The 23,313-nt window shown below is 46.2% G+C and overlaps 1 protein-coding gene across 5 annotated transcripts in view; it reads right to left on the reverse strand.

The window, feature by feature from the left end:
* Nucleotides 1-23,313, reverse strand: part of TSHZ2 (teashirt zinc finger homeobox 2) — a 435,724-nt gene that overhangs the window by 175,683 nt on the left and 236,728 nt on the right. For 2 of the 5 annotated variants that reach the window (XR_014795399.1, XM_084888466.1), the window contains exon 2: nucleotides 5,477-8,555. Coding sequence is in view for 4 of the 5 variants with exons in the window: in XM_084888466.1 (XP_084744592.1) it covers nucleotides 5,485-8,555 (3,071 nt within the window). In the remaining variant the exon portion in view is untranslated. Of the gene's footprint in view, nucleotides 1-3,728; nucleotides 8,556-23,313 lie in introns of those variants that run through there. The other 3 variants (XM_084888465.1, XM_084888468.1, XM_084888467.1) reach the window with 2 other exon arrangements.

The following is a 23,313-nucleotide window of genomic DNA, read 5'->3' on the forward strand; positions in this document are numbered from 1 at the left end:
TTTTATTTATTTCAGAGAGGAAGGGAGAGGGGGAGAGAGACAGAAACATCAATGAATCATCGATCCACTGCCTCCTGCACTATTCAGGATCAAGCCTGCAACCTGGGCATATGCCCTGACTGAGAACCGAACCGTGACCTCTTATGACCAGGCAAGACTGCAAATTTATATACCTCAGGGGAGGCTGAGGGACGTGGCAGGACCCTATAGTGATAATCTAGAATACAATTTTCTTGTGAACCTAATATGTGCTAGGCTTTATGGAAAAGAACTGCATACATTTACTTAATCCTCACAACTTTGATATGTCCATGTTTTACAGGGCACATCAACCAGAAGAGCACAGGAGTTGGGGTTTGAACTTAAGCTCCAGGGCTTTGGCAGCCAGAGTCTTCCCCTAATATCACCCTGCCTCCTAAATACCAATCCCCTCTTCACTTCCCGAGGTGGACAGACACTCTCCCATGGCACCATTTAACGTTTTCCCCAGCCTCCCCATCTATGTCTGCCACTAGGCTCAAAGGCGTCCTCTTGTTCTGGCCACAGGTTCATTCCCTGGGATCAGCACTGTGTCGGGCATGGAGTGATGGTTTTCTAGCTAGGTGAAAACAAGTGAGTCTCAAAGGTTGTGGAATCTTGGGGAATTCACGCAGACACTCTGCCTCCATTTCCTCGCCTGGAATTTGGCTGAATCCACCTCTCCCTCACAGGCTGTTGTGGGAATGCAGTGAAAGAATGTTCATGAACACCTGGGGCAGGCTTGGCACTTGTGCTGCTATACAGTCAGCACCACGGCTGGGTCACCACTACATGTCCGTGTGGACTGCAGGCTGCTTCGGAGTCAAAGCACCACTGATATGAAAGCAATGCAGGGAGGGAAGTCAGAAAAGAAGGAAGGAAGGACAGGAGAAGGGAGGGAAGGAAGAAAGGAATGACAGAGGGAAGGAAGGAGAGAAGGAAGGAGGGAGGGAAGGCAAGATTTATTTAATGGTTGAAGGAAGGTCAATGCCTCTTATAGATATTAATGAGTCCAGCACATCTCAACAACAAATAAACAAACAACACTGTTGGTGAGGATGTGAAGAAAAGAGAAACCTCACTGGTGGGATTATAAATTGGTGCAGGCGCTATGGAAAACAGTATGGAGGTTCCTCAAAAAAATTAAAAATAGCCGAAACCGGTTTGGCTCAATGGATAGAGCGTTGGCCTGTGGACTGAAAGGTCCCGGGTTCGATTCCGGACAAGGGCATGTATCTTGGTTGCGAGCACATCCTCAGTAGGGGGTGTACAAGAGGCAGCTGATTGATGATTCTCTCTCATCGATGTTTCTAACTCTCTATCCCTCTCTCTTCCTCTCTGTAAAAAAAAAAAATCAATAAAATATATTTTAAAAAATTAAAAATAGAACTACCTTATAACCCAGTAATTCCACTTCTGGGTATCTATCCAAAGAAATCCAAAACACTAATTTAAAAAGACATGCACATTGCTAGGTTCATTGCAATGTTATTTACAATAGCCAAGGTATGGAAGCAACCTAGGTGACCGTCAATAGAAGATTGGATGAAGAAGACATGGTGCGTGTATACAGTGGAATCTTACTCAGCCATAAGAAGAGATGAAATCTTACCATCTGTAACAAATGGATGAACCTAGAGGGTACTGTGCCAAGTGAAATAAGTCAGACAAAGACCATTACCATATGCTTTTACTTATATGTGAAATCTAAAAAAAACAAAGAAATGAACAAACACAATAGAAATACACTTAGAGATACAGAAAACAAATTGGTGGTTGCCAGATGGGAGTGGGGTTGGTGGGATGGGTGAAAATGGGAAGGGATTAAGAAGTACAAATTGCCAGTTATAAAAACAGTCTTGGGGATGTAAAGCATAGCATAGAGAATATAGTCAATAATCTATAGTAATAAAAGCATAATATGCTAATTAGACCAGATGTTCTTCTGGACAACCTTTGGGATGAGGCCGGTGCTGTGAGGGAAGCCCGGGTCCCAAATGCCAGAGGGAAGCTTGTGCCATCAGCAGGGGGAAGGAATGCCTACGCTTGCATGAATTTCATGCATCGGGCCTCTAGTATTGTAATAACTTTGTATGATGTTAGGTGTGCATTAGATTTTGTAAGTTATATAAATGTTGTACACTTAAAACTAATATACTATTATATGTCAACTGTAATTGAAAAAAATTAGACTAGCCCATTTTGCTCTTCCAGATGGCCAGATAATCCATGTTGTTAAGGTTGCCAGATTTAGCCAATAAAAATACAGAATGCCCACTTACATTTGAATCTCAGATAAACAATGAATTTTGGCCATACTTATCGTACTATTTGGGACATACTTATCCTAAAACCTGAACTTCTAATTAAACTGGACATCTTGTGTTTTATCTGGCAACTTTACATGCTATTCACCATGAACATGGATTTTTATAAAATCATCCACATCAAAGGTGGCAGCTCATTGGACTAGAATTCATTCCTGCCACCAATTTCAAGGCTAAGTGTGCTGCTAAATGTATACACCATATCACATGGTAATTATAATTTCAAGTCCTTATGAATTTTAGATTCATTAATTTTCTTTTTACTTAATTTCTATTGTTTAAGAGCATGTGGTTTTTAAAGGTACAGTATATACAAATACAAATTGAAATACTTTCAGATTACTGCTCTCCTTAAATAGGAATGCACATTTAATATTTGCTAATTATTATTTAATAAAAAGTGGTATTTAACATTTGGCAGAGCAATTTGCAGTATTTAAGACATGCCCAAGGAAGGAAAGAAAATTCAAGTCAAAATTGGCATCTTATAGAGAATACCGACATAGTAAAGCCCCCAGCTTCCTCGAAAAATGTTGATCATGCTTTCTAGAACACAGGTCATTTTGTGCAGTTTGTGCTGTCACGCACACCAACGAGAATCAGAGTTCCAGATAACAGTGATCTAGTTTAGTGATCATTTAAAACCATATATGCTTCACTCTAAGCAGTGGGCAAGGCCTGGCATAAATATTGTTCCAAAAGAGGACCTGAGGGCACAGGAATTATTTTCTAAGTGACCAAAGCCTCCAAAAGCCACCTTTGTGCCATAGAGAACCGTTCTGGCATATGGGCCTGTGTGTAGAACACCATAAACATACTCAACACCCACACCCACTTCATGGTCACACAACACGCGCACACTCCCATGGCTTGAAATGAGTCCCAAATACTCAAACCTGTGTTTCTGCAGGCCACCCTCAGAATCATAGACTCACAGTGTCTCCATCAGGATGGAGCAGATTTCATAGAAGGATAACCCTGTAATACGGGGCTCCAAAGGGCCAAATCAGAGATATTTATTCCTGAACAAATGCAGAGAGATGAGAAACAGAGCTCTCCTATTCTACGCATTTAACAGCTGTCATACCTTTAGTGCAGGTTTTCCCCAAACTACTTGTTTACCTTTGCTTCCCTAGAACAGGTAAGCACATTTCGGATTTTGACCATGGCTTCCTTTTTCTCCCCCATCTCCACTTCCACATCGCAGTGTTTGGGCAGTGATATTAATTTAAAAAATGATTACAAACCTAGCAGGTGGAAAATTGGTCTTTATTGTAGCACAAATAAACATTGCCTCTTTGTCCTTTTCACCATGGTTTGAATCTACTACTATGGGATTGGCAACATGTCTCTTCTCTTTGGATATTCTGTGTATATTCACCATATTTTTTGGAAGGACCAGAAAAGCGTAATAGCAAGTTACATAAAACTTAAAATGTTATAGAGCAAATAAATAGATATGCCAAGCCCCAAGCTCACGTGTAGATTCAATAGACGATTTTCAGCGTTTCTTTCAATAGTATGAGCTGAACAAATCATGCTTAGAAAGCAAGAGATGAATCTGCCAGTAACACGTTTTAATTATCATGATAAAAACATGCAAACAAAACAATAGTCTTCATTGGAGCCCAGAGAGCCATTGGAATTATGGGATGGTATCCCCTTTAGCAGAAGCTCTTAGATATTTTCACTGAAAGTCCCAGATCCTTTATTTCATGTGAGCATCTCACATTCCATCAGCCTCCCTCCCTGTTGGGAAGTGAGCCTGAAACCACGTTATATACACACACCTGTCTCCACCTGGACCCTGCTAAGTGCTCATACCTCTGTGCATGAAAGCCTCCTATTGAAAAACAAACACTCTGACCATCGGAGATGAAGAGCGCTTCTACCTTGTTATTCATAGCTGTTCATGTCTTACTGTGAATTAATCAAAAGGGCTCATCTGTAACCTAGCATAGCATAGCATAGCATAGACAGGACCAGCAAGTGCCAAAGCTTGGGTGGGTCCTCATCTTGGGGTGTGGCTTGTGGTGGAAGACACCCTTCATATATGTGAGTGTCCCCAACACACGGGGTGATGTCATGATGGAGGGAAGAGAAAAGGCAGCAGAAAAAATACAAACTGAGAGAAAAGGGATTTAAGACCCAGCCTCAAACACATTTGAAGATGGCCAGCGTGACTAGCCTGCCGAGGTATCAGACCTTGGTCTCTGTCCTCTTTCCTGGATGACATTGACAGTCTGGGCACTGGTGACTTTACAAGGCCCAGGCCTTCTATAATACATGATGCAAATCATCTTGAAACTGGGAGGCCCATGTGCATTGGCCATGGGTGGTCAGAAAGTCATCTGCTTCTTTATGTAAAGCACAAGCTCAGGGGCATGCATCGCACCCATCTTCCTTACAGGTGGACTCTGGAATTAGTCTATCTAAAGAAAAGCAAAGATGAGAGAAGAAGATACGCCTCCTCTCTTTTCATCTCAGTGTTGTGCAGAGAATACTATTTTCTATCATCTGACTTCAGGGCAGATGCTCATTCCAGGGAAGCCTAAGGGAGGAATGAGCAAAGGGAAGGGGGCAGAGGGAGCGAGTGCTGACAGTAGCTGCAAAAAGCATTGATTACAAGTAATGATGATAAAGACAACTTTAAACTATTCATAAGCTGATTCAGAACTCTGCACAGTGGCTGCCCCCAGGAACTCTACAGTCTTTATTCTGTGGATGGCCTTTTCTCTCTCACTTTCTAAGTCATCAGCATTCCCTATGGACAGGGGTGGTGGTGAAATGGGACCGGAGAGAAATTAGTACTTATTCATTAAAATGACGTGTAGTCTTGGGAGGCCCTGGCAAGCTGGGCCTTGGGAAACTACGGGGATCACGGGTCATGAAGCGGGAATCTGTGAGCTCCATCTCCCTAAACCCATTTCGTGCTAATGCCCAAGTCTACACCGGAGAGACTGAGAGAACAGACAGGACTTGTTTATCACGTTCTAGTCTTTGTAAAACTAAGTCCTGTCCCAGCAGGCGACTGGCCTCTGGTACGGGAGACGTTAGCTGCCTAAGAGACCCATCTCCCTTCCAGGAACTCCTCCAAGGCCACCGTCACACCACTGGGAGCAAACCCATACCTGCGGAGCTATTCTTCATCCACGTCTGTTACAAACTGAGAGTGGTGGTCGGGTGACTTGCTGTGCGTTTTGCTTAGGTGGAGTTTTACTGCGTGTTTGCTCACAAATGTCCGAGAGCACAACTTACACTTGAACTTAGAGTCCGTGTCCTCTTCGCCAGCTATGGTTTCCGGAGACCTCTGAGCCGACGACACCCGGGAGATCTCTTGTTCCGCCTTGCCTTGCTGCTCCACGGCCATGCGGGTCATGTCCTTCATTTGGAAGCCGAGGTGCGATTCCAAGTGGCTGATGTAAGTAGAAGGGGTTCTAAACTGGGAGGCACAGTCACTACAGTAAAAGATGGGGTGGCCCTTGTCCATGTTTTTCAGAAATTTCGTCCCGCCCGTTTTCCTAAGCTGGTACTTGACGTTGGCCAGCCAGTGGCTGATGGTGGTCATGGAGAGTCCCGTGAACTTTGAGATCTGCATCCGCTCTTGGGGGCCCAGGTCGGACAGCAGGTACTTGCCCTCCGACGTCTGGAAGAGGCTCGACGCGAACTGAGCCTGCAGGATCAGAAGGTGCTGGGGGTTCCAGTTGGACTGTCGGCCCTTTCTTTTATGCAACGTGGAGACCTCACTGGAGACGTCCTCGAAGCGCCTGACGTCCACCTCCAGCTTCATGGGCGGGACCCTGGAGGAGGCGGCGGGCTTCGGGGTGGTGGCTTTGGGGAGGACTTTGACCATGTCGGCGATGTCAGACAGAGCATGCTTCTGAGGCGGGGACGTGCAGGATTGTGCTTGGGAGGAGGACTCGGCTTTCTTGCTTTTGGACTTGGTCAGGTCGATGGGCTGGTCGTTGTTCTCAAACAGGTAGCGCCTGGACATGCTGGCCGGCCTTGCGGTGGCAGGACTCGAGGCCGGCTTGTCCATGGCGCTGAGACTGGACTTGTGAAACATAGAGATTGTGCTTGAGCTGGGGCTGGAGCAGGAAGGGGAGCGCAGGGGCTCCGTGGCTTTGCCCAGATGGTTGTTCAGGACGGACTGCAGCGCGCTGAGCGGGTTGATGCACGGCAGGCCCGATGCGTGGTTGGCGAGGGCACACCCGTTGCTGAGGGGAGATGCAGGCTCCAGGGGCTGAGTTTTCTCCTTCTCGCCGCCCTCTTTCATCAGCTTGTCCTCCTCCTTCGGGGGGCAAGGCTCAGGCTTTTTGGATTCTGAAGGGGGTTCGCTGTTGGAGCAAGACTCCCCCTCACTGTGGCTGAAAGATGACGCTTCTTCACAGGGACTTTCCTTCCCACACTCCTTCACTGTTTCCTCCCTGTCTTCTGGCTCCTTCTTCACTTGAGTGTATGGGGCCAGGTTTGTGGGCACAGAAACCAGGGGCATGACTTTCCACTTGGGAGCAATCGGCCTCAACTTGTTGGTGAGGTTGGGCCGCATCTGCAGCACCTGGGAGCCCAGAGGCAAGGAGGCCTTGGTGCCCTCCGACAGCTGGTAGGCGGCGTGGATGCTGGGGTACGCGCTCCAGCTGGGAGCCCCGTTTTGGGCCTTGTTGATGGCTGTGGTGACAGTGTTTTCCAGTGATTTCAGGATGTCCCCTCCACCCTTGGAGCCATCTTCCAGATCCTCCTCCCGTAGGTACTGATACTTTATGGTAGGGTCTAGCGGTTTTTGTAGAGGGTCTTCATAGTCCTCGCTTTTCACGGCTTTCTCCTCCTTGGTGGCCTCCTCTGGCTTTTCTTTCTTACCCTCCTTCTTTATCTCAGTCGTAGAAGCGGCACAGTCCGAAGCTGAATTACTCGATGGCTTGGGAGCCAGAGAATCGCTGTTGGGAGCGTCGGACAAAGACTGCATTTTCTCCACCGCCAGCGGGTCTAACACCAGCTGCTTCCCTTTCTTGGAGGCAGAGCTGGTGACCTTGAGAAAGTGTCCCGTGACCATCATGTGGGTGGTGAGCTGCTGCAAGGTGTCGTGGGAGCTCCCACACTCCATGCACTTGAGGATCTGGGACTTGCAGGCCTCGAACTGCCAGGTGTAGCTGGCGCCGTTCTGGTAGCCGTAGCGGTTGTTGGAGGACAGCTGCAGGCTGCTGCCCTTCGGGGACGAAAACGAGTCCGCGAAAGACCCCGTGGTGGAGTCCGGGGAACACGGCCGGTTGACATCAAAGACGCGCTTCTTGGCTGGAGCGACCATCTTGGATGAAATGGTGGGGACGGGCTCCTTCAAAGGCACTTTTTGGTAATGTTTCGTTTTGATCATGTGGACGCTCAGATCCTGGAGGGAGTCAAAAGAGTCGCCGCAGAACATGCACTTCAGCACCTTCTGGGCGTCCTCCTTGTCCATGTCCTGGAAGGCCCGCTTGCGGGGCTTGGAGTAGCTCAGGGGCCGAAGCTTGTCCTTTTTGCGGTTGTCGTCTTGGTAGTGGCCCGTCTCGTTCATGTGCACGGTCAGCTCGACCAGGGTGTCGTAGGCGGCGCTGCACTGGCGGCAGCGGAACCGGCTGGCCCCGGTGAACACGCTCCCGCACGCCTTGCTGCTCTGCCGGTACAGCTGCACCGAGCTGAACAGGCTGGGCTTCGACACGGACCGGGAGGGCAGGTTCTGCTGCAGGCTTTTGGACAGAGCGTCTTGGTGCCAATCAAAATCCGTCTTGCTGCTGCCATTTCGGGTGTCACAATGCCGCCGGTCGCTGTTGGACAGCTTGAAGCCCAGGCCCAGGCCTGACCAGTAGGAATCAGACAAGATGTTGGCGTAGACAGCCGTCATTTTGTCCATGCAGTTGTGGGCTTCCCCGGGCAGCTTGGGCCGAGCACCAGCTGTCTTGTCCAGGGCATCCCGGCCGCACACACTCTTGATGTCGGACACGGGGTCACTGGCATCGCTCAGCAGAGACTCGCTCTCCGCGTCCTGGTTGGACAAGTGGCTGCCTGGGGAGTTCTGGTAGCTGAAGCAGCCCTTCGGCTCTGGACCCATGTCTAGCTCCTCGTCTGTCCCGGGGTCATTGCTGCTCTGCAGTTGAACCACGGAACCACTGTCTTCCTCCTCTTCCTCTTCTTCTTTTATCTCCTCCTGGTCCTTCAGCTGCTCCTCCTGGGCGTAGCCTGCAAGACAAGAAGAGATGAAATATCAGCACCAGGTCACAGGCTCCATCCTGATTTCCACTGGGATAAGGGCTTTCCACATCCCACCGAAGAGCAATCTGTCTACATGTGCAGGGGAGGGCAGTTGGGGGAGAGATCAGGCCAGCAGGAGAGGGCAGTGGGGGTGACCAGGCCAGCAGGAGAGGGCAGTTAGGCAATGGATACAGGAAAAGCCAAATGATGCCCTTCGTGCTAACTAACCCTCCTCGGCTACTTTTTGTTGTTGTTAATTCTTACCCAAGGATATGTTTTCATTGATTTTTTAGAGTGTAAGGAAGAGGGAGAGACAGAGAGAAGCATCCATGTGAAAGATACACATCAACTGGTTGCCTCCTGCATATACCCTGGCAACCAAGGTATGTGCTCTTGATCAGAATCAAACCTGGGACCCTTCAGTCTGTGAGCCTATGCTCTATCCACTGAGCCAACCCAGCTTGGGCCTCCTTGGCTTCTTAATTGGCAGGAGCTATAGTTCTTCACAAATGCCCAGAATGCTAAGTTAGTATTATAATTGTCATTTTTAAGGAATAGCACTCTAATATTCCTTTAATGGGACAGTTGTTAAATTCTTGCTTATGACTTTCAGGAAAGCTGGACTAAAATCCAAATCCAATCAAAGTCATATCTCTACTGAGAAAATGTTTCTCATAAGAAAGCTAAGATTTGACCTTTGGCATCTCCATGGTAAGTTTTACCAAGACACTTGGGTCTACTGGCATACAATCATTTAGTAAGTCATTTTTGAGTGCTCGGAAGTAATCTGAATGTACAGCCTCATCTTCATGAGAGCCAGTCCTTTTGTTCTATTTTTTATTTGTAGAACATCACACAGTAGGAAGAGAGATTATGGAGTCCTAAAAAAGATCTTCCAATGATAGCCCCAAAATTATGTAAACTCAGCAAACAATGATCCTATATAATAAAAGCCTAGGTGGCATCAGGAGACACCCTCGAGCAATGCCATCACAAGGTGGCCACTGCAACATCGTCACAAGATGGCCGACACAAGATGTGGCCATAAGATGGTTACCACAAGATGGCCAGCAGGGGGAGGGCAGTTTGGGGTGAGATCAGGCTGGCAGGGGAGGGCAGTTAGGGGTGACCAGGCCTGCAGGGGAGGGCATCTGGGTGCCATCAGGGTGGCAGGGGAGGGCAGTTGGGGTGAGAACAGGCCTGCAGGAGAGGAGAGGGCAGTTGGGGGCAATAAGGCCAGAAGGGGAGCAGTTAGGCTTCAATGAGGCTGGCAGGGGAGCAGTTAGAAGGCAATCAGACAGGCAGGCAGGCAGGCGAGCGGTTCGGAGGTTTAGGCCTGATCCCTTTAAGCCTAAACTGGACATCCCCCAAGGGGTCCCAGATTGGAGAGGGCGCAGGTTGTGCTGAGGGACACCCCCAGTGCATGAATTTCATGCACCAGGACTCTAGTTTTAAAATAATAGCAAATGGTGTCAGAATGGGAGATTTGGGGACTATCTTACTATTCTCAAACAGGTTTATGAAAACCTTTGCAGACAAGGTGGAAAATTCCCTCTCAGTCTTGTGCCTATAATTTCAAATGCACTGTGATTTGTGGGGAACTGCCAGGAGGTGCCAATTTTACGTGTGATTTGTAGATGCAAAATGCTATTGGGGATGCATGCTTTCTCCTTTCTGAAAGGATTTAAGACCCATAATTGCACAGGGAAAATGAAGGCATGAGAGAGTGGGCGCAAAGGGAATTAATGGGCAAATAGCCATTCATGGAGATGAGGAATGGGACTATTTGTGCCCAGGTGCTCATTTTCTTCACCGGCCATTTTCAGAGCCAATTGGATAAAATGCAACCAAAGAAACACCAAGGCAAGGGTGATCCGGCCTTAGATTTGCAAGGCCTGCATGATCTCAGAGCAGTGCCTTCCTTCTGAGCCTCTATCTCCCCCTCAGTGCAGGTGGGAAAACCCCAGGGCAGTGGGCAATATTCCCATTCACCAGGGAATGGGAAGGGGGATCATGCATTGGTGGTCTGTCCTGTAGGCAGGCAGAGGGTTAGGAGGGAAGGGGGGGGTGTTGGGGGTAAAGCAGCTGCAGTAGCAGCCCCAAAGGCTCCTGCTACTGAGGAGGAATATTAGTGAGCAATCACTCTCCTAAGACATATGCTGACCACACTGTGAATGCATTCTTTCATTTCATCTTATACCTACATGGAGTAGGAACTATTATTATTTCCATTTCCCAGATGGGGAAACTGAGGCTTTCAGGTTAAGGAATTTGCTCAAGACCACACAGCTAGTATCATAGTCATGACATGTACCCTGTCTGATGAGAGAATCCATGGTCTTAACTACCAGGCTCCACTTTCTATTACCAACCAATTGAATAAGAAAGTGCTGCAGAGACCCCAAGGTTAAAGGTTAGCAGTGGAAGTTCACTGAAATGTCACTAAATGGATAACCACCTCGGAGGGGAGAGTTGTGGAAGTTCTGGGGACAAGAGCTCATGATTTTAAGGGCAAGGTCCCATCAAACAAGATGAAATGTAAAAATTGAGTCTGGCTATCAGATTCATGGCCGTGCTCAGTATTTTATTGCTCTTGGTGTTGTGTTTTCGCTTTCCTAGCAAGTTGACAAGTGGCTTTTTCATGAAACTGGTGTGCTGGTTTCTAGTTCCATAAATTAATTTCCAGACATAAAAGCTACTCGATCTGGTCAAACAACCAATAATAAGTGATCACTTCTTACCAGCAAACGCTGGTTCAAAAATAGCTGAATGACTGAATTAGATCACCCCCTCATCCTCATCAAATTTTCTTTTTTTCTTGGATTAATTTGCATGTTTGCAAAAGGAGTCAAATCATTAAATTCAAGGAGAATGTCTGTTATAAAATAATAAAATCGTTACAGAGCCAACCAAAATGCTTAAAAGAATTGGGAAAATTTTATCAACCAAGAGGGGTCTCTCCTGAGAGTTAGAGGGGTATTGTCACTCTTGCTCTGGGACAACACATGTTACCCAACACATGTTCCTGCTAAGACATAGTCACTACACTTACGGGGAATGTAACAATAGAAACAAAGAAAAATGCATGCCACATGCACACACAGACACACACAGAAGGGAAAAAATTTAAGAAAAAGAGGGCTTTCTGTCATCACAGCTGGCTAAGGGAGTTGCTAAGGTTTTTCATCTCAGTATTTTCAGTGCCTAGCACAGGGCCTGATACTTAGTAGGAAGCTGGGAAGTAATTCATGTTATTTTGTGTGGGTTGATGAAAGACACATTTGTGTGAATGTATGTATGTACACACACACACACACACACACACACACACACACACACTCCAGCCTGTATAATCATTTTTGCACAAGGAGGAGAGAAGTGTTCTTTCTTTCCTGCTGACAGTTGGAAGCTGAGCTCTGTGGACCAGCTCAACTCCACAATCCACTTTGTCCTTCTAAATGGATTCCCCAGAAGAGAAGTCGGAGACAGCCAACGCCTCCCCCACAGTACAGATAGAATTTTCTGCTTAATTAGACATTGGCATGTTTACTATCGCCTTTACAGGAGCGTAACTCGTGCTGGGAGACCCTTCTTGTCTGTTTTCTTCTACAGAACAGAATAAGCTTATGCACCCGATAAGGTAATACAGTGAAAAGCTTCATAAAAAAAAGTGCCGAAGCATCCGTCAAAGTCAGTGTATTAGAAAAATGGCGGCAGGTTCCAAGTAATTTTTAAAAACACATGTTAATATTATACATTTAGAACTGCTCACCTCACTTAAGTGGCTTTGTCTGCCACGGGCAGCTGAGGCGGGAGAGGAAGGGCAGCCAGAAGGGGGTGATTGGGCCGGATAATGAGCATCTGTCTCTCTCACGCTCTCTCTTTCTCTCTCGATGATTTGTTTAATAAGCTTGCTTCATGTGGGAGCTTTGGTGAAGTGAATGAGTGGCAAGTTTATTCTTATGAATACTTATTTAGAAGATGATCACAATTCCACTGAGACACGGTGAGAAAGGACTGTTGTCTGTAGAACCTCCTTGATTCCGGGTAAAAGATGAACCATCTTTCATTCCGAACTAAATTCCTCATTTCCTCCCTTCCCACAGTCCAACTCTGGCCACAGGGAGCATCTCCGTTGCCAGGACAGCTGACTCATGAGCAAACCCCGTCAGTGCTACGCAGGAATGACCCACACGAGAGCTTCTCTCCGCTCCACTCCCGGCCTCCGCTCTGCTGAGTCCACCATTGTTCGCTTGGGTGACTGAATGACTCCGGCCTATTTTTCAAAGAACTGCTAGCACATTTCTTGTGAAATGGTGACATTGCTCTGTTTCAACTCCTGTAATATCATTCTGCTGTACCTACAGTAAAATCCCAGCCCTTAGCATGTCACACAGAGCGTGAGGATTGGGCCTGGCCTCTCTGCTTTGTTGCTCTCGCCCTGCTGTCCATGCGTAAGGCACAGCAGTCCGCAAGCTCCTGCTTCATCGCCCACCCTTCACACGGTTCTTTGCAACTGATGATTTCTCTAGCAGCTAAGTTCTTTCTTTGGACCCTCCCATAGTTGCTTCTTTTTCATTCTCCAGGTTTCAGCTCAAATGGCCCCTCTCTGTGCAAAACTAGATCATATCAACCCACGTGCTGAAATCCTTATGGCACTCAGTACACTTGGAAATTGTGTTTGTTTCTGATTACATCCTCTCCCAAGATATAAAGACCAAATGTCTGTCCCTCTGAAGACAGAGGCCTTGCTTCCCCCTGCACTGAGGGCACACCCTGGCACAGAATGATGCCCATGAACTCTGAGTGAATGAGTGAATAAGTAGGTCATGCAATGGATGGGGGCTACTCCAGGGGCAAACTGGCTCCACTTCTCAGCCATGTATTGGCACCTGTGATGGGTATAGTACTACCTACACCACCGCCCCCGCCCAACAAGGGTCAGGTGTGAATGAGAACCACCCGATCAAGCTTTTTCAATGAAGAAATCAGAAGGACTGTACCTACATCATCTCTTCAGAACAATTCCACCTCCAACTTTGCTGCTAGCTATCCCTGAGCTGTGGATTTAGACTTGGAAGTGTGAAGATTGCAGATAAGCACCAAGACTGCAAAATATCAGAAAACATACCCTTTGGGGGAGCAGACTTTGATTCGTAAAAGACTCACACGTGGGAACTTGGAAAGTATGGACTGATTTGTCATGGACAGGTGCATTCGCTGTTCCAACAGGCATGTTACACAAACATCAGGGAGGGCTTCTCCTGAAGTCTTGGCTTAAAAAAGGAGAAATGTATTGGAGAAATACACATGCTGCAAAATTTTGAATTTTGGAAACAAACCCTAAATGTTTAGAAATTACCTCTCATATTAAAGGTTAGAAAAAACAAGGAGAGACAATTAAAAAGATAAAACAACCTCAATTGCTCCAGAAATGTTTAGTCAGAATGATTTAATGAAATTGTGCAAAATAATTCAGGGTGGCCTGTGGTTCAATGACAGATGTTTTTGCTGGGTGCCCATTTGTGTGGTGGCCTTGAGAATCCACAATAAAGTGTTTTGACAAAACATTGATGGTTTCTAGAGTGGCAGCGGAGTTATCACAAGCATGGAATATAAAGCTCAAGAAGGCTGATTTCAGACACTAGCCCGGAATTCAACCAAGACCTCATTTAAAAACACATCCGGAGGTGACAGGATCGTCTTTGCCAATCTACCCCACTAAATGACAGTTTAAAATCACATGAAGATTCCAGTGGGCAGGCATAACGTAAATGAGGAGGTTGCAAGAGTTTCTTGCCATGTACCCAGTAGATACGCTAACTGATGACACGGAGGAGGTCTCCCTGTCAGGAGCCTCTAGTGTTTTGGTGACCATGGTTGAGTACGGCTACAATTATTGGCACTAATTGGCACTCCTGTTGGCAGGCTGAGGAAAGAGATGGAGGATTTAGTGCAAGGAGGCCAAGCTTTTTTTCAGTGGTGGCCTGACCCTGGGTGGACTCCCAGGAAGGCCTAGTTGAAGGGACCTGTCTGCTTTGTGTTTCAGGAGGTGATTGCTGGGGGTGCGGGAGAACCCTGACACCATTCACTTTACAGGGAACCCAGGAACACAAGCCAAGGCCTGGCCTCCCTGCCGTCCAAAGAAATCATCCAAGTTCACGCACATTTCTAACAGGAGCACTTTCAACTGGAAAAACAACAGTCGTGCACATGGAGCTTTATCCCTGCCACACCAGGTGTAACTTATCCTGAGTGTGGCTTGCACACCCAGATGGAGGGAGAAGGCGTATTCCCTCCTCTATGAACACAGGACCAGGGCGCTCTCTGTCTAAAGGGATGTTGACAATGCACTGGGTGCCATGAGGGGCGACTTCTCCCACGCCCCTAAGTGCTCTGCGGAGATGGAGAACTTTCTGAAAGTTATTAAAGACTGCAATGTCTCTCCTCTTATTTCCTGCAGACCATTCAGTGGGTTGGAACATTCTCCATGTGCAATGGATGCATAGCAGGTGGGGTCTGTATGAAATAAGAAGTGCATTTGCTTACTGTACTCTTGTGGTGGGCACTTTCCTGGGCCATCGCCACAACTCTTTGGACTGCCAAGTTCTTTTCTAATCGTGTTTTGTGACTTTGTCCACCCCTCAGTCATCAGCAAAAAAGGACGAAGCTAGTCAAAGTGCGGGGAAGTGAGTACTCTGCCGTGCCTTTGTGTTTATCTGTTTATTCATTTAATCAAAATGTTGTGCAGCCAGCACATGCAAGGTACTTTAAGTCCAGTTTCCCTGAGACTTGCATCACAGCGCTCTCCGAAGGCCACAGCGGGTAGAGAGGGGTGTCGTGGGGAGAAGCTGCACACACACGGAGAGGGAAGGTCATGCATTCCTGGAGGAAGGCAGGTGATTTAAATGGGCACAGCAGGTCAGGTGGGAGGGAGAGAATCTGGCACCCACAAGAGAGATGCAGTGGTGCTGTGGGTAACTGGAAAGTTGATGCCACAGGGAAAGAGCACAGCTGCTGCTCAAGGAGCAGCTGGGGATGGTCTAGGGTTTTGGATAATTTGTATGGACAAACCATGTGGATGAAATCAAGTATGTCTGGGGCCCATCCATTTGTCCACTTGTAAACCCTGCACCAAGGGCCCCAGGGAGGCAAAGAGATTGAAGATCAGGCATGCCTCTCTGGTGCTTCCTCATATCAGCTCTTTGGCTTGATCATCTGTCGATCCCAAAAAGCAGTGACTGTCCCAGGGCTGCCCACCTCCCAGGCTGTGTCTGGGCAAAGGGCGGCCCTGGGCCAGTGCTTTAGCATCCCCAGGGAAAATTGTTAGAAATGCAAACTCTCAGCCCCACCCCAAGTTCATGGAATAGAAATCATGGAACAAGATTCCTGGAGGTGGGGGGTGGGGGAGGGGGAGAAGACACATGCCTTCTGTACAGGACAAAATTATAATTAGTACCAAAATATTTAGCCAGTTGGCTTCTCCCTGCTCAGGTCTGTATGAGGGTATGGGTACAGCTTTGTGAAAAGAGAACACGACTTTGAGAATTCTAACCCCTTTCCAGGGATCAAAAGATAAAATGGACCTGGCTGGTGTGGCTCCATGGGTTGGGCATCATCCTATGCACAGAATGTCACACATTTGGTTCCTGGTCAGGGCACAGGCCTGGATTGCAGGCTCGATCCCCAGTAGGGGATGAGCAGGAGGCAGCCGGCTAATGTTTCTCTCCCTCTTTCCCTTCCTCTCTCTCTCAAAATCAATAAAAAATCTTAAGAAAATATAAGACAAAACACCTGTGGCTTAGACAGTTGCTCCCAGTTTGTAATGAGAAACACGGAGCAAGAGAGCAATGGAAGTCACTGATTTAGGTGCTGACCAGCTAATGAACAGACAGGATGGCCTACTGGCCTTGTTTCAAATTTGCCGATTACCACTGAAATGGCATTTTGGAAAAGTACTGGAACTTCCAGAAGCTCAACTTCCTCATCTATAAAATAAGCCTGATGGCAGTATTCACTTTACAGTTAGGAGGATCAAATATGATAAAGTGTATAAGTCAGGAGGACGCCCTCCTGACTTCCCAGGCCTGTCCTAGGTACTTCATTTCATTTAAAAAAATATTTTTAAAATGGATTTTTAGAAAGAGAGGAAGTGAGAGGGAAAGAGGGCAAAACACCTATCAGTGGCTTCCTGCATACCCCCTGCAGATCAAACCCAAAACCCAGGTAGTGCCCTGACAGGAAATTGAACAGGCAACCTATCGGTACATGGATGATGCCCACCTAACTGAGTCACCAGCCAGGCCCGTTCTATCACTTTACAAATAACATATGTTCTGATCGCCACTTGAACCCACAGAGGCTGGAACCCATTGGCTATGGCAGTCTGTTAGCCCTCACTCCTGCCCCGTGCTAGCAGCTTCTCCATGGCATTTGCCCCGGAGATGAACCAGCTTGGTCTGTGTCAAGCACAGACAAGAATTTCCTCCAGTTTGGGGTTTGTTGCTCGCTAGTAAATCATTCCTACAAGGAGCCAGTGGTCTGTGTGCCAGGAACTTCCCTGGAAGTGATGTGCAAACATCGAATAGCAGCTTATTAGGTCATTACCCATAATGATCATGTCTGCAATCTTCAAGAAATGAAGTAACTGCCATCCGAGAGGAGAGATCTTTGCTAGAGGCCTTGGGTGTTGCATTGAGAGGGATGACTAATGCTCCAAGCAGAAGGTCTCCTCCACAAATGCTTTGTGCTCAGCCACCTAGGATCTCATCCGGCACGTATGCGTATTGGGCGATGTCATGGTGACAATGTTAAAAAGCAGAGTGAGAAAATATTCATGAGGAAGGGTGAGGAGAGGGCCACATCATAAGCTTTCTGGTAGTTCCAGTTTAGAAATCATTGTCCTTAGATTATCCTCACAGTGAGGGATGCGTAAATCAGGAGCAGGCGGATCAAACTACGTGCACTGAAGCAGGAAGCAGAAACTCCCCAGTGGGAGGAGACTCTCCAACCCACCTGTGAGTTTTAGGCTTTGCCATTTCAACTGGTAGCAACTATTGTCAGCAAGATGTGCCTGCTGATTTTCTATACATTTTTCCCAAGAAGGGATGCACTTGCACTTAAGCAGTTCCTTCTAAGACTGTGTGTGTGTGTGTGTGTGTGTGTGTGTGTGTGTTTGCCAAGAAAGGAGACAGAGAATCATTGTCCAGAACAGCCTCCTGAAAGTATGAGAAACTTATGCACCATTTGTATTTTTTCAGACAGATATTCCCAGTTTACTTGAAATAACATCATTAGCACAGCCTTCTACAGAGTGAGCAGGTGATCTTGTTTCCCTCTTGCCTGGCTTCAAGTCAAACATCTCTCTCTTCCTCTCTCTCTTTGGCAAATGTTGCTTCTTTCTCTGAAATATTTCATGCAGATAATGGATAATGACCACTTCTCATTGCCTTTTCTCAAAAATGTCTAACTGCATTAGCCAAGAACAGACCAATTTTAACCTGCTGCTTTGCTAAGTTCATGGCTGTGACCACTTCCCATTAAGAAAAAAAGAGAGAAAAAGACCACTGCTCCCTCTGAGATGCTGTCAGAGAGTGAACGGCCTTTGCTTCTTGGGCAACACGTCTTTGCTGTCTCCAGGATCACAGAAGTCAAGGTGCAAAGACCCTCCATGTCTTGGGCTCAGTCCTCAGCCAGGGAAACATCTCCCTGCCCTGGTCTTCTTTAGTTCCCTGAGTAACGGCCCAGATGCTGGACTTCCACTTCTTCTTCATTGTGGATTCCCCACCAGCGTCATCACGTGACCATCCTGGCTGAGAGGACCACGGTGTACACTGTACAGACTCCTAACATCTCTTCCATTCTCCCACCTGGAGTGGAGCAGGGTTTCCTCCCTGATACACCTGATCAAATCTATGGACTGCGGAGAACTCTTAGCTCAAGCTTCCCAGATGTGCTTTAATCCTTTTGTCAGCAGGTAAGTAGCCGCTGCACTGATCCTCTGAATCTTCAGTGATTGGCACTCTCAGCTTTGAGGCAGCTTATGCTCTACTTTAAAAAGTCCTGCTAGTGATCAGCTATTGAGAGCAAATGCCTATGTCACAGCCCGTGGGCTAATGTCTTTATACCTGTTCCATGACTTCGTCCCCCAATAGCAGTGTATGTTGTTCAAATTCCATCTTCACATGAGACGATGAAGTTGAGTGGCAGAGAATGTTGATTACGTCTCTGGAGACAGCCAGCTGAATTGGGACTTGGATTTGGGTCTGTTGGACTCTAGACCCTAAGTGGAATTCTTCCCTTTTCCTCAGTCTCTGTACCCAAGTCAATGCTATTTTAAACTAAATCAAAACTCTGCCAGTCTCAGCCATGTCCAAGCCACCTCGGTCAGTGGTCATCCCATCTTCCATGGAGGATGCTGTGGCCTCCTCATTGGTCTCTTTACCTTAGTCAAACAACTCATCTTTTTTCCCCACCTCAGACCTCAGTCCCATCACTGTCCTCTTTGCTGAGGTCTCTAAAGCCAAATTTCTAATGCTGTTGCTGAACTTGCCAAATTCTTTCCTTTTTTAAAGCCCTTGAAATGCATTTTCTCCTAAGTGGAAGCTTTTGCTGTTTTTCTATGTCTTTCTCAGTCTTTCAGCCTGAGCTCAAATACCTATCCTCAGAGAGGTCACCCCCGATCGCTGAAACTCCCGCTTGCTCACTCACCCAGGTCCCCAACTGCCAAGATTATTTTCTATCTCAGTGTCCACTCCCCATTTTTATTTAAAGTCCTTATCTCAACTTGTAATTATCCCCCTCCCAACCTCCTGATTCACTCATTTGTCCTCCCAGTAAGACTCCCTGAAGCAGGTTGATTCTGTCTGGCTCACCACTATATCCCACAGCTGTCCAGGCCAACTTGGTCAAATATGAGTTGCATAGAGGAAGAAAGAACTGAACGAGTGAGTGATTGCGTCTGTAAAGCATGATTTTGTCTAACAGACAAACTTAGGTTGTACCCACTGGTCTTAATCCATTTCAAGCCATAGAAAATAACAAAAAGCCCCTTCCACAGGATATCCTGTTGGGTGGTGGAGGGGTCCACATGGTCTGCCTGGGAGGCAAAGGAAGCCAAGGATGGGTGGGGTGAGGGTTCAAGGTCATCAGAATGACCCTTCCTTCCTCGACCCTGAAACCTCTCCCTCTCTGCTCCTTCTTGTCACACACCCTACTACTTGACTTTTTTGTTCACTTGGTGTGAGGCAGACCAAGAATTCATCTATGTAAGATCTAAAGACTCACACTCTTATCTTGTCTTGGCACCATAGGTGAACGGGTCTACTTATCACTTCCTGGTAGGTGGGATCTACAGAGCCAATTGGGTCACCATCGCACTGACTCAGTGGTTCTCAGGCAGGAGGGAATTTGTGTCCCAGGGGACCTCTTTGGTTGTTACAGCTGGAGAAGGGGCGTGACTGGCATCAAGTGGGAAAAGAGGCTATGGATGCCGCCAAATACTCTGCAGTACACAGGATGGCCCTGGACAGCAGAGAATTATTTAGCCCAATGTTGACAATTGAGAGATGCCCCAAAGTCAAGGTCAGCTGCAGCTTTGGGTGTTCTGTAGTTGTCAGTGAAGCGGGGGGGGGGGGGGGGGGGGGGGGGGGGGGGCTCTGCACAGAGAAGAAACTATTATTAAAAGAAAACCAGACAAGAAAATGTGTGCACCACTCTCCCAGGCAGTAATAATATGCCAAAAGCCTGGAGCAAGCTTATCTGGGTTCAAACCCCACCTTTGTCCAGTCTTACATCCTCGTCTTGAGCTACTTAACTACCGCTGTGGGTCTCAACCTCTTCCTCTGTAAATTGGAGAAGAGAATAGTACCTGCCTCAAAGATGACTGTGAGGATTGACATAACCGGAGAGAGCTCAGAATCCCTGGTCATAATAAGTACTGGATGTGCGTCCCCTCTTATCATTATTACAAGAACAAACCCCTAATCATGAAAAGCACCATGACTAGGATTCTCAGGATTGTTAGTATTTGCTTTATCAAGTGCTGTATGAAAAAAAAAAAAAAAATCCAGCAGGGTCCTAGCACTATTCTCAATCAATTCCTCCTGGATTCCTTTAAATCCCCTTATCAGAGTGAGTGTTTTTATAATACAAGACACAAACAAACAAAAAAAAAGGTACTGATGAAAGGGATTAGCATTTCTAAATACCTCCAGTAACTGTCAAATAAATCCTGACCTAGTTCAGTTCTTAATTAACTAGGTTAGCTTTTAAACGAGGCAACTCATATAAAGCAGCAAGTCTGCTCTGAGGTCAAACCCGCGCTGGACAGTTGGATGAAGCAGTTCTTGGAAACAGCCCAAATTCTGGGAGCTACTGAGGTCTGCGATCTTTCTGAATCGACAGTTTAAATAATCTAATGGGAAATTCTCCAGGGTTTTGACCCTTTGATTTTAGGTTAGGGCTACTTCAACAATGGTCCCTTCAAGGCTTGTCATCTTTTCTCTGTCCCTATCTATAAAGGATAGGGGTAAATAGGAAAAGTCTTGAGGTCATTATATCAGCACCCCTTCCTCCCAAATAGAAATAAATTGGCTGTTCTCCCAGGAGAGGACAGTGGGAGCGGATGGACTAGCTGGTGGTCTAACAGCCTCCAATAGTGAGTACCTATAGGTGGCTCATAAGACTTCCACTGTCTGGTCCTTTGCTATTCTCTCTGGCCTTTCCCTCTGTTTTATGTATATTCCTCTCCTATAAAAATCTCCTGTTTGTTCTCAGCCAGCTCCCAAACCACTCTCATGAAAGCTGAGTTCTAAAAAATAATAATGCATGTACACTTATTTTTCTTAACAACAAAAAAGGCTGTGTTCAGCTAATTGGTTAGTTACTTTGTTTTTGGCTGTAAAATTTCTTTTCCTGGAGGGATCACAATAAAAAGAGGCAGAGCTTTCTGACCTGAAAGAGGGGTCAGGCATGGATACATGATCAGAAACCACCTTCGTGTATGTAACCTCGAACGCCCTTGAATGACTCTTAGGAGATACAAAGGCAATTGGCAGTTATACCTAAAGATCAAGTTTCCACAGGGACACTGGTGGCCTTTCCAAGGTCTTGTCATTTTTTTTCACTTATAAACATTTAAATAAGAAATTTGCTAATACTTGGGAAAAACTGAACGTATCATCAGTAATCCAGGTTACATCATATTAGACAATGTGGTCGCTCCCAGGTCTATTCAGAGTACATGGGATTGGCACTACCAGGGTGTGTGTGTGTGGGCCCCGACTTGTCTAAACCAAGCACCTGGCAAGGGTGGCTTCCTTAGGTGATTCATGCCTAACCTAAAACAACAGATACTCTTCTCATGCACGAGTACACAGTCTCATAAAGTGCTGGAAGCAATTACACTAGCATGAGGGAAGGCAGCCTAAAGACTAAGCGAACATACACAGGAGCTCAGAGCCCTGAAAACTGCAACAAATCGAAGCTAGAACCTTGATCCAACTCTGCCTGAAGCTTGACTATCTTTGTACTTGGAAATTTCATGAGCAAATAAATACCTTTTTTTGCTTAAGATAGTTTGGGGTGGGTTTCTTGCAACTGAGAGCTTCAGGATATGTCCATTTGTCTATGTATATTTCATAGTTTTGTATAGCTGTTACTTTATAAATTAGATGCATTTTTATCAATACTTGCACATTAGCCTTGCTATGTACTTTGCATGAGGCATTGGTTTATACCTTGGTGTGTACATTTGTTAGTCCCTAACAATCATGATGGAAAAATATAATATTGGGTCAGCAGCTAAGTAATTGCGGGTTTCACACATATATGGCTTCAGTTGAATTTTTAGGTTTGCAGACGTAGTACAAATGTAAAACACATTTTGTTATTTGATAGTTGGCTATTCAGCTGTTAATCAGTAAAAAAAGTTTTTTGATCTGTTTTGTAGTTTTCGTTTGGCGTTCGTTGAAAAATGGAAAATCAAAAGGAACATTTTCATCATATTTTGCTTTTTTATTTCCGCAAAGGGAAAACGCATCGCAAGCTCATAAAAAGTTATGTGCTGTTTATGGTGACGAAGCCTTAAAAGAACGGCAGTGTCAAAATTGGTTTGCCAAATTTCGTTCTGGTGACTTTTCACTCAAAGATGAAAAACGCTCTGGTCGTCCAGTTGAAGTTGATGACGCCCTAATCAAAGCAATAATCAATTCGGACTGTCACAGTACAACACGTGAGATTGCAGAGAAGCTTCATGTATCACATACATGCATTGAAAATCACTTAAAACAACTTGGCTATGTTCAAAAACTCGATACATGGGTTCCTCACGAACTGAAAGAATCACTGTTAACGCAACACATTAGCAGTTGTGATTTGCTAAAGAAACGTAATGAAAATGATCCATTTTTAAAACGACTGATAACTGGCGATGAAAAATGGGTTGTTTACAACAATATCAAGTGGAAAAGATCGTGGAGCAGGCCAGGTGAACCAACTCAAACAACATCAAAAGCTGATATTCATCAAAAGAAGGTTTTGTTATCAGTTTGGTGGGATTACAAAGGAATTGTCTACTTTGAACTCTTACCACCCAACCGAACGATCAATTCTGATGTCTACATTGAACAACTAACAAAATTAAACAATGCAGTTGAAGAAAAGCGGCCCGAATTGACAAATCGAAAAGGTGTTGTATTCCATCATGACAATGCAAGGCCACACACATCTTTGGTCACTCGGCAAA

Source organism: Pipistrellus hanaki, assembly GCF_964339955.1.
Source record: "Pipistrellus hanaki genome assembly, chromosome: 6".
Classification (NCBI taxonomy): Eukaryota; Metazoa; Chordata; class Mammalia; order Chiroptera; family Vespertilionidae; genus Pipistrellus; species Pipistrellus hanaki.